At 47.0% G+C, this 12,641-nt stretch overlaps 1 protein-coding gene across 3 annotated transcripts in view; it reads right to left on the reverse strand.

Annotated features, from left to right (window-relative positions):
- Positions 1–418: 418 nt before the first annotated feature.
- LOC116952056 (Iroquois homeobox protein 5a-like) overlaps positions 419–12,641 on the reverse strand; it is a 37,813-nt gene continuing 25,590 nt past the window's right edge. Inside the window, exons 4-6 of one of the 3 annotated variants that reach the window (XR_004404380.2) lie at positions 5,661–5,737; positions 5,028–5,089; positions 419–3,804 (exon numbers count right to left, since the gene is read on the reverse strand). Coding sequence is in view for 2 of the 3 variants with exons in the window: in XM_032971070.2 (XP_032826961.2) it covers positions 5,706–5,737 (32 nt within the window). In the remaining variant the exon portion in view is untranslated. The remainder of the gene's footprint in view (positions 3,805–5,027; positions 5,090–5,660; positions 5,738–12,641) is intronic. The other 2 variants (XM_032971070.2, XM_032971068.2) reach the window with 2 other exon arrangements.

Here is a 12,641-nt window from a genome sequence, read left to right on the forward strand (position 1 = left end):
GAGGGTGAGCGACACCACGCCCGGCCGCCTTTGTCTCCCCAGTGGCGATGTTTACACATCGCACCAGGCACTCGCGTAAGGTCCGACACCGGTTCAGATCATCGTCTCCGATTTTGTTTTGCCAGTGATAAACCTAACTCGGGTGGTCAGCTTCGCAGCGCAGTGCGCTAACCGCTGCGCCGCCGCTCCACACATCCTTAATGCACCCGCAATAAAACGTCCCTTTCAAATGGCAGTCCATCACATCATCATGATCATCATCAGTAGCTGCAGTAGCAGCAGCAGCAGTCATGGTCTATCCACTGCTCGATGAAGGCCTCCCCAAGTCGTCGCCATCTCTCACCTGTGATGGGAACGATGCAAGAAGGATCGTCAATAAATAAAGGCAACGTCTCCACACCGTGGCCCCAAACACTCGTAAGCCAAAACCATCGTTTTATTGTCACTTCTGTTTTTATATATCTTTATATATATTTACACAATCATCAACCACACGCAACGCATGGCATTTCAATTCCGTATGTACAAGCAACAAGTGTGCGTGTGCGTCCGTGTTCCGTGTGGCATTGTGTGACCTCCTGCCAGCGGGCGTTCGACACTTCACGTGGCCTCAAGGTGCACATGGCCTGGTCACAAGCGTCGTGGTGACGTCACCGCCACTTAGTGGCGAATGGCGGTTGTTGTTGTTGTTGTGTGGTATTTGTGCTCGCTAAGAGCACTTGCCCCGACAGCCTGCATGCCTATACGGGGGGGACGGGGGGAGGAGTCCGTTTGTCTTTGTGTGTACGTGTGTTTGTGCGCACAAATAATGCAACAGATACCCATTTGAGACTAATTCGACGTCAGCGAGGCACAGGCCAATCCCAGGTGCACACGTGACAGCCAAGGTAAACTATGTTACACTCTTGCTTGCACGTGGTATCCGAACATAGCCGGTAGCCTCCCCTTAGCTCGACTCAGCCTCAAATTATTAGTAAGTAGCTAGTGCAGTGTGTGAAGACATCAGCGGAGGAGAGACAAAGGCGGACGGGCGTGTAAAAGCTGTCAACGCCATCCCACCAGGTTCCATATTGGCCTTAATCATAGGTGCTCGTTAACAGCTCTGTACCCCAAACAGTCTGTATGGCTGTATGGGTGACCGCTGTCTATGTGTTGATACGCATGTGTGTGTGTCTGTGCGCGCGTGTTCAGTTGCATACATAACCGTAGTAAAAGCATTTTTGCAATTACAAAAATAAATATTAATAACAATACCGCAGGACTTGCCATGACATTAAAATTCACAAACGCTCCAAAATGAGTTCTTCCAATATTTTACAAACTTTTTTTTTATATATGTCATATTTATATAATTTTCCTGCATCCTCCCCCCCCCCTCATTTTAAATCAATAGAACTTTATATCGCATTACAAAACATGTTATTCTTTCCTATTTGTGTTTTGTTTGTTTAAATACCGTGTGTTGTTTTCAAGTCCCCTTCACACTAGAGTGACCAGTTGCGCCTCTCTCTCGCTCTCATTCCGTGTGCTGTGAAGTAAGGGCCATTGCCCGAAACGTCGCCTATTTTATAGGCCTCCTCTTTAAAGGCCACCGTGTTATTGACACACGTGTTGCGTTCTTGTTGTTGTGCTTTTTTTATTTTACCAGGTAAGGCCCCACTGAGCTATGTAGCTCTTTGTTCAGAAGCCACCTGGCCACAAATGATAGCTCAACAAAGTGGCTTATTACGGGCAAATTTAGAGCATCCAAATACTCTGAACGGGGTGTTGATGATTCCAAATGTGGACGTAAAACCCGGAGGGCCCGGAGAAAAATCCACGCGACCACGGGGAGAAAGAACACGCAAACTCCAAATATACAGCAGGCGTCAGGGTCTGGATCAAACCCACGACCTCCTGTATACCGGGCGAGGTAGTTAACATCTCCTAGCCACTCTGGCTTGTGCACCACGCAGCAAGAGCATCACCAAATAATTCGCTGATATTATTCATCATTATTATTATTACTGGGCTTGTTTAGGATGGGAATCCTCATAGCGTCTCAATACCCTTTTTGTAGTAGGGGTCTTGCCAAGTTTTCGCAATAGGGTGGCGCTAATTGCTATTCACATTCCAATTGAGTAATTAGCAGAGTGTAATCCTTCATATTTTTTTCACAGAATATATACCCCGGCGCCGTGGGGACATAATGGCCTACTGCTTGCGAACGACGCCACGCGATTTTTAACGTCCGCTATGTGCGAAGCAAGCGGACACGCGTAATTATACCGCAGTATTAACCAGGGCCGCCGCCGCTTTGCACTGCAAACGGGCGGCAAACGCACTGACGCTGGGCCGTGCCTTATATGTCGACATCTCTTGCGAAACAAAGTTGCGAGCGGTTGCGCACAAACGGTTGCTGGGAGTTGCCAACCACCGGTTGCGAGTAGTTGCCCGCAACCGGTTGCGACGAGTTGCGTGCAACCCCGTTGCTCACAGTAGACACAGACTCGACTTTCGAGCGTCGATCTGCTCGGCGATTTTGTAAGGAGACGTCATCACCATGTGACGCAGTTGTGAAACAACGATTGGTCGTCACGATCCTGAACACGCCCATTAATTGACTCGCTGCGCAAGTCCTCGCTCAAACGTGGACAAATCAGTTGCAGGCAATTAAGTTGACGACGACGATGATGATGATAACGATGATGAATTACCATCAATCTAAGAACTGGTATTTGGCATATGATGGTGTTTTTTTTACGACAGTAAATGTTTGTACGCTGCACTGAGCTTTAGTTGATAGCGCAACTCTCCGCTCGGATGCGGACAGAGGAGTTGCGAGCTCTGAGCTGCGTGACACTTTTGAGAAGGATTTGATTGCGCAACTGACTGCTCTGGTGTGGAGCCGACTTTACTCTCTCGCTCTACATCGCTCCCTCTCTCTTCCTCTCGTTTGTTGGAAATAAATTCTAATTATAAATTAATAGCACGTTCATTAATTAACCTGAGACAATGCATTTAATCTACAGATACAGAAAATAACTACTTTTCGTGTAGCAATGTACAAAAGTTGAAGATGCACTCTCCCCGTCTTCTTCATCATCATCATCATCATAAGTCTCCATCTCCTCCTCGCGGTGAGAGGGGGAGGGTGAGTGCCATTGTGTGTGAGTGTGTTTGTTTGTGTGTGATTGTGTGTGAGTGTGATTGTGTGTGTGGGTGAGTGTGGGTAAGTGTGTGTGAGTGTGGGTGAGTGTGGGTGAGTGAGGGCGTATGTGGGTGTGATTGTGTGTGTGTGATTGTGTGTGGGTGTGATTGTGTGTGAGTGAGGGTGTGTGTGAGTGTGTGTGAGTGTGGGTGAGTGTGATTGTGTGTGAGTGAGGGTGAGTGAGGGTGTATGTGATTGTGTGTAAGGGTGTGTGTGTAATTGTGTGCGAGTGAGAAAGAGTGTGTGAGTGTGATGGTGAGTGTGTGTATGTGAGTGTGGGCGGATGTATTGCATGTGTATGTATTTGTGTGAAACACAAACCCGAACCCACCCTAGGTCGACTCAGCCTCAAATGAGTACCTGGTGCGATGTGTAAACATCGTCATTGTGGAGACAAAGGCGACCGGGCGTGGTGATGGCCACCCACCTCCTCGCGTGCCGTGCCGGCCTTCATAGATGCTCGCTAACAGCACTTGCCCCAAAAGTCCGTTGAGGCTATACGGGGGATCTTTGTCTTGTAATGTGTGTAACGTGTGTGTGTGTACACGGTCGTGCATCCACGCACAGTAATTGGAGCGTGCAGTTCATCTATCTGGTGATACAGCGACCTCTGCCTGAAACACATGTTGGCACAGCAACACACACACAGACACACATACACACGCGCACACACACAGCAACACACACACAGATAAATGCACGCGCATATATACAGCAACACACACACACACACGTGCACACACGTATAGCAGCCCACCCAGACACAATGGTAAAACCAGCAATACACATACATACATACAGACACACACACAGACAGTCATACACACATGTAGCAACACACATACACACGCCCACAGATACATCAACACACACAGACACCAATACATTCAGATATATACAGCAACGCAGGGCAAACGGACATAAAGACACACACATACATGCATCCATACAAAGACAGACACACACATAACGAACACACACACACACAGATACACATACTGTTCATACACACACAGAGACCCACATCCACATACACACAAAAACAAATAGACACACAAAGACACACACAGACAGACACACACAGAGACCCACATCCACATGAAAACAAATAGACACACAAAGACACTCACACACAGACACGCACAAATACGCATACATAAACAGGGACACACATACACGTACATACACACACCAAAACAAATAGACACACAGACATGCACAACAGATATGTAATATACACAGACATACACAGGGACACATACAAATGCATACACACACCAAAACGAACAGATAGACACGCAAAAAACAGACACACACAGATAGGTCAGCTTTAAGTGCAAGCATCGATTCATTTTAGTCTTAATGTTAATCCGTGCGAATGCGTGTTAATTGTGTGTGTGTTTGTGTTGAATACACTTTGTGTGTATGTGCGTCGTAGAAATGTGTATATGTACGTTTAGGAGTTGATATATGCATCGTTTCAAGGTGCACCAGTCCTGGCACAAGCCCAGCCTGCCACAAGCTCCGTCACCACCACTTAGTGGCGAACAGAGGGTTGTTGGTTATATATTGATCTTAGCTTGCAATAAGACATATTGAAAACAGCCCTTAATTCAAACACAGAACACCATCTATGAGCCAAACGTACTTTATACGAGCATAGAGTGCAATGTGGAACTACTTGCCCCCGTCATAGGAATGTAGAATGTACACCACTGGCTCAGCAATGTAATAGGAACGATCGCTGAATGTAATGTATATGAACGAAAAGAAATCATCATTGTGCTGCACTATGCTGCAAAGTCTATGCTCCCCACCGTCACCAACCCACACTGACCAGCTGCGGTGAGGTATGGCCAAACGACCCCCACGTGAGAAGGTGCGACGGCGTGGGGAGGCCTTCATCCAGCAGTGGATTGACAGAAAAGGGCCGTTCATAATTATTACACAAGTTCACTGAGAAACAGTGAATCCAGCACATTACATCTTATATTTTACCTACACTAATTATAAAATGCAACACGTGTGTCAATAATATTATACGGCCGTGAACGATAAAAAATATATATTTAATCGGCGACGTTTCGGGTCATGACCACTTCTTCATGTACTATGAAGAATGGGGCCAGTGAATTATTATTATTCAGGCGCAGCCCTGCAATTCCCTGCTCATGCCACTGCTATCAGAAAGGCCTCCACGAGAGGAATCTCTATCGAGCCTCCCGTTTGAGGATATTTGGCCTACTCGTCCTCGCTGGCCAGAGGTCATGGAAGTGGCTGAGGAACCCACGCTTATACCCCACCACCCATAACCTACCTGCCGAACGGATGAACCACTCATGCCCGACAGCCGCGGTGTACAACGACAATGTACTCGCACGTAGCCGAAAGCCGTGCTGATGGGATGCGCGTGCCGTGCGTGCGAAGCGTCGGACGTGGGTTTGTGATACACCGTTGCGATGAGACTTACCGCAATAAAAACCTTTTGAATAAGGCAGTCGTGTAAGAGCGCGTTCTATACGAGGCAATGGCGGTTGTCCTTTGAATCTGAAATACACAGACACATGAGTAAAGTTCATAATAGGGTTTTGTTGGGTGGCTAGATCGCGTAAATATAAATGTGTCCTTAAACCGTCGCGACACAGCCAATCAGTAAGGTTCGTGTCACGTAAACAGAACGTGCCAATTCGTTACTGGCACAGAAAAAACACCCGTTCGTGTGTTGGAGAGCGAATCCACAACATTTACAATCTGAGTACAAGGAGTCAAGCTGTAACGCGAGGAACGGTGGCTCAGCGCTTAGCGCAGTGTCCTGCACCATGGGCCCCGCTGATCCTCTGATATTCTCAGCCACGCCTAACAACTTTCCCCCTCCACCTCCCCCACCCACCTCCACACACACACACACCCCCATTGACCGGCGCGGTAAAGTATGGTCAAACGGACACATGCTTTTGACGGTGCGAGAGGCCTTCATCCAGCAGTGGATAATGTTTTTGTTGATCCACTACTGGATGACCGTCGGGTCTCCCCCCAAGTCCGTGCGGGTTATGGGGGGCAGGGGGGGGGCGTGGCGGGGGGGGGGGGTGTTCGACCATACTTCACCGCTTTGGTCAGTGGAGGTTGGTGTAAAGGTGTCATTAAAGCGCAAGTTTTTTACTGTTGGGAGGAAATACGAAAAAATAAAGGATACTGTGCTTACACAAAAATAATAACATTCATGGCGAAAGTTAAACCGACATTAAAATCAACTAAACTAAACGTGATGCGCAAACAATATAAACTCAACTAGAGCATTACAACTAAACTATATTTTATTTTATCAAGAAGAAACGCCCCATACCGAGCTGGCCGTCGCGGATGATAGCTCAACAAATTGTACTTCTCACGTGGCAGCCAAATACTCTAAACTCCTAATAGAGGGTATTTTGTTTGGGTTAGATCGCGTAAAAATATAATAAATGTGTCGTTACACCGGCCACCAGCCGACACAGCCAACGTGTAAGGGGTTTATCACGTCAACAGAACGTGCTGATTCGTTACTAGCACAGCAACATCGGGTGTGTCGGAGAGTAAGCCCACAACATTTACCATTCGTGCCCGACGTTTCGCCAGTAATTACAACTGAGCATTATCAGACGACGTGCTCGACTCCAAACGCGTTTTTCTAAACATGCGTAGAGAGCGATCTCTGTATCGATGGCCCATCGTTTCATGCCACCCCCAATCTCTCCTCGCACGTTCGAGTCAACAGCTGATGAGTCAATACCGCGGTGGAAAACACTTTGGCCCCGCATCTTCGCAAGATGTGAGAGTGGTAAATGATGTAAAAAGTGCACCGTGATTGGTGGGAGACGCGACCCTCTTGCAGGCATTTCCTCGCTTAACGCGCTTATCGCAGTGGTAGTAGATGCGTTCCAAAAAACGCGCACACAAAGCGAAACCGCACGAGGGGATAGCTGCCTGTCGAGTAGCACATACAGCACACACACAGTACATATAGTACACACAGTACATATAGTACACACACAGTACATATAGTACACACACAGCACATATAGTACACACACAGTACATATAGTACACACACAGTACATATAGTACACACACAGTACATATAGTACACACACAGTACATATAGTACACACAGTACATATAGTACACACAGTACATATAGTACACACAGCACATATAGTACACACACAGTACATATAGTACACACACAGTACATATAGTACACACACAGTACATATAGTACAGCCACACACAGTACATATAGTACACACACGCAGTACATATGGTACACACAGTACATATAGTACACACACACAGTACACACACAGCACATATAGTACACACACACAGCACACATAGTACACACACAGTACACATAGTACACACACACAGTATATACACACACACAGTACATATAGTACACACACAGTACATATAGTACACACAGTACACACAGAACATACATTACACACAGTACACACACACAGCACATATAGTACACACACAGTACATATAGTACACATACACAGCACATATAGTACACACAGTACATATAGTACACACACAGTACATATAGTACACACACAGTACATATAGTACACACACAGTACACACAGAACATACAGTACAAACACAGTACACACACACAGCGTTGTCCTATCTCCAACCACATAGCCGCATGAAGTTAATTAAAACCGCATCGAGCCACAATAGGTGAGCCGCATTTACGCGAAATCGCACAAACGCATAAATCGAGGGACAGTTGAATATCAATGGTGCGGGAGAGGAGGAGGAGGTGGGGGGAGATCTACAAGTGGCATTGGTAAAGGCGCAGCTCTGCAATTTCTCGCTGTGGCCACTCCCGCAGGAAGGGCGCCACTCGGTGTGCGTAAATCTTGTCGCCACGCCACCTGCCCTATCTGTTCACAAGGCCTGCGGCGGTCACCTATTTATGATGGGGTTATTTTACTCATTGCTAAACTTCGATTGTGTTTTTGTTACAGTTTTGTTGAGAAACAGGCTCGACGGTTGTTGTTGTTGTTGTTGTTGGTTTTTTTTGCAAAACATTAAAGCGTGTGAGAAGCAGTGCGATTAACGTCGTAACAGTAAATAAATAAATTTTGATTTAAAGCTTTCGTGACTGCAGTAATTCATTTTCTTATCTCTTTCGGTAAAGTCACGTTGAAGGGACTTTACCGAAAGAGCTAAGAATATGAAATAAAAAATAGGTTAACAGCTTTTATTTTTTAATTGAGCATAAAAGTGTCGCGATTTTTTGTTTGTTCCTTATTGTGATTATAATAGTTTGGGAAGTAAAGATAAGCTAGGAAAAGACAGAAATCTGGCCCTCGCCTGATGAAGCTAGTTGTAATTACTGGCGAAACGTCGTACTCAGATTGTCGTGGCTTGGCTCTGCAACACTACCGGCGTGCTGTACTAGTGACGAATTGGCCACGTTCTGTTTACGTGATACAAACCTTACTAGTTGGCCGTGTCGGGTGGTGGCGGGTTTAACGACACAACATTTATATATTTACGCGATCTAACCCAACCGAAACTATATTTTATGAGACCTCCTTTGCCAGTAGCAAGATATAGTAATAGGTTTTTACCCTTTCATCTGGCACAAAAACTGACACCTTTATACAAGGGATCATGTTTGCAATAACCACAACACAAGTAGTCAAAATGCAAATAAAAAAAGACAACTCTGATAATATATAATAGGACAGTGCACATTATCAGAGTTATATTTTTTTGTTTGCATTTTGACTACTTGTGTTGTGGTTATTGCAAACATGATCCCTTGTATAAAGGTGTCAGTTTTTGTGCCAGATAAAAGGGTAAAAACCTATTACTAGAAACTATATTATCAAAGAAGGCGTCGTCGACCCTCCATCCCATGGCGATGGTGGGGAGAGTCGGGAATTCCACATCGGAGAGGAACCTCGAGGCGAAGTCGAACTCCTTCGGATCCCCGACTGCCGGGCCATGGAGATCGAACTCCCCCCCTGCATCGAATCGAACCGCCTACACATCCCCGCATCGCGAGCGCGGTCGTGCCGAACAGCAGCAGCAGTATCGCGATTATCATGAATCTAAAATAAATCATAGACTATTGGGATTTTATTTCGATTTAAAGCTTTCGTGACTGCAAGGATTCGTCTTCTTTGGTTCTTTCGGTAAAGTCACGTAGAATGAGAATAAGATAATAAATTGATAAAAATAAAATAACACAATAAAATTCTCACGACGTTTCGGCCACAACACAAGCGGCCTTCATCAGGTGAAGGGACGAGACTGTCTGGAGGACAGCGCTGGAGCGAACACAGCTTTTAGTGGGGTGTCTATAAATGTGGGGTGTCTATAAATGGATCGGGCGGGGTGGGTGGGGCTGGAGAGGGGGGGGGGGGGTTTGCGTGCGAATTTGTAACACTGAAGTCTCGCCGCTTGAACAATCGATGTTCTTATCGCCTTATGTACGGACCATTGGACGTATTTGCCGAACAAGTGAGGCATGCCTTTTATCGTGGAGCTAAAAAAAAATGTCATTCTCGCGCAAAGCTCCCCCCGTTAGTCTTCACCGATTGTGTATGGCAAGTGCTTTTGGCTACGTACGGTGCGAATCCGGCACGGTTACACCAGGGTATGGGTGGCCAGCACCACGCCTGGCCACCTTTGTCTCCCCAGCACCAGGTTACTCATTTGAGGCTGAGTCGACCTAGGGCAGCTCCAGGACCCGTTCAGATAATCGTCACTGGTGCTGGCCGCGAGCTGGAATCGAACCCGGGGTGCGGCAGCGCGCAAATCGCTACAGGAACGCCCCGAGCCCGACAGAGACAAAGATCCCCCGTGTAGCCTTAACAGACTGTTGGGGCAAGTGCTGTCACCTATGATGGCTGGGAGAGTACACGAGTGGGTTGTGGTTGGCCAGCACCACGCCCGACCGCCTTTATCTCCCCGGTAGCGATGGGTTTTTTTTTCTACATCGCACTAAGTACTCATTTTGAGGCTGAGTCTACCTAGGTTGAGGTCGCCGGTTGTTAGCCGTGAGCGGGAATCGAACTCGGACCGCCGGGGTTCGTAGCGCGGCGCGCTAACCACTGCGCCACCGCTCCCCATGTTACGCAAACGTACATGCGTAGGCACGTGTGCATTGATATGCGCACTCGTTCGCATGCAACACTCGCGGAACTGGTGAGAAGGTACACTCACAAGCGTGACACAAATACGCACAGCAGTTAAAAATACGCGCGGACACACCAACTTTCTATGCATGCGCTGCGTGATACGCGCACAAGTACTTAAACGCATGCAGACACTGCGACACATATACACACACGAACTATGCGAAACAAAGACAAAGATCCCCCGTATAGCCGTAGGAGAGCGTTGGGGGAAGTGCTGTTAGCGAGAGGCAGCACCGCACACGATGTGGTGGATGGCCACCCTACGCACACAAACACGCTTCCAAAACACCAGCTCAGATAATCGCTACTGATGTTAGCCGTAGCGCCAGTGCGCTGCACCCATTAAAGCATGATAAGTGCACCTAGCCTGGCACAAGCGCTATGGTGGGTCACGTCACCGCCACTGAGTTGCGAATGACGGCTGTCATCGATAAAGCGCGCGATCGTCGTCGGCCATGGTCGATCCACTGCTGGACGTAAGCCTTCGCAAACCGTACGCCGCAGACAAACGTGCGTCATGAAGGGCCGTTGCCCGAAACGTCGCGTATTACACGTTGCATTGTTTAAGGCCACACCCGGTGTCGTTGACGAGTCTTTCGGGGTTATCAGACACTTATACAAACATCGCGTTGACCCTTTAACCTAACGCTGTAGATGATTTGGGGCAGTAGCATTAGTGAGCAACTATTACATACTGTATACACAAAGACAAAGGTCACCCTTGTGTAGCCTCTACCGGGCTGTTGGGGCAAGTGCTGTTAGCGAGCACCTACGTACGAAGGCCGGCACGGCACACGAGGTTGGGGTGGCGTGTGGCTAACTTCATGCACGGCCGCCTTTGTCTCTGCACAGTGCTAATGTTTGTTACACGTAACAACAGGTACTAATTTAAGGCTGAGTCGACCCAGGGGAGGCCCCGGACAAGCTCTGATGAGACTCGTCACGTATGTTAGCCTCGTGCACATTCAACAACCCACACATTAAAAAAAGTGTTGCGTTCATATTACGAAGGCATAGATATTACAACTATAACGAATTGTAAATGTTGTTGATTTACTCTCCAACACAACGGTGGGCTGAAGTAGTAATTATTTGGCGTTTTGTTTACGTGACAAATCCCTTACTAATTTGCTGTGTCGGGTGGTGGAGGGTTACGACGCATTTACACTTCTGCGATCTAACTCAAAAACCTTTATTAGGAATAATATTCGTCGCGAAAGCCTACTTGTTAAACTAGAACGATACGTACGAAAAATGAATCCACAATCTCATTCGCTAATGACTCAACTCACCCAAACGACTTATTTACTCATACAATCACCCACATTCCAACAATGTCACTCACTAACCCATATACTCACCAACTCACTCACACACACACAGTACTCACTCACTCACACACAGTACTCACTCACACACAGTACTCACTCTCACACACAATACTCACTCACACACACAGTACTCACTCACTCACACACAGTACTCACTCACACACAATACTCACTCTCACACACAATACTCACTCACACACACAGTACTCACTCACACACACACAGTACTCACTCACACACACAGTACTCACTCTCACACACACAGTACTCACTCACACAGTACTTTCACACACACAGTACTCACACACACACAGTACTCACACACACACAGTACTCACTCACACACACACAGTACTCACACACAGTACTCACTCACACACACAGTACTCACACACACAGTACTCACACACACACAGTACTCACTCACACACACACAGTACTCACTCACAGTACTCACTCACACACACAGAACTCACTCACACACAGTACTCACTCACACACACAGTACCAACTCACACACGTACAGTACTCACTCACACACACAGTACTCACACACATACAGTACTCACACACACACAGTACTCACTCTCACACACACAGTACTCACTCACACACACAGTACTCACACACACAGTACTCACACACACAGTACTCACACACACAGTACTCACACACACAGAGTACTCACTCACACACACAGTACTCACTAACACACACAGTACTCACTCACTCACACACAGTACTCACTCTCACACACACAGTACTCACACACACAGTACTCACACACACACACAGTACTCACACACACACAGTACTCACACACACACAGTACACACTCACACACACAGTACTCACTCACACACACACAGTACTCACACACAGTACTCACACACACAGTACTCACTCTCACACACA

Source organism: Petromyzon marinus, chromosome 45 (genome assembly GCF_048934315.1).
Source record: "Petromyzon marinus isolate PM22_M1 ecotype Great Lakes invasive population chromosome 45, UKy_Petmar_22M1.pri1.0, whole genome shotgun sequence".
In the NCBI taxonomy this organism is placed as follows: domain Eukaryota; kingdom Metazoa; phylum Chordata; class Hyperoartia; order Petromyzontiformes; family Petromyzontidae; genus Petromyzon; species Petromyzon marinus.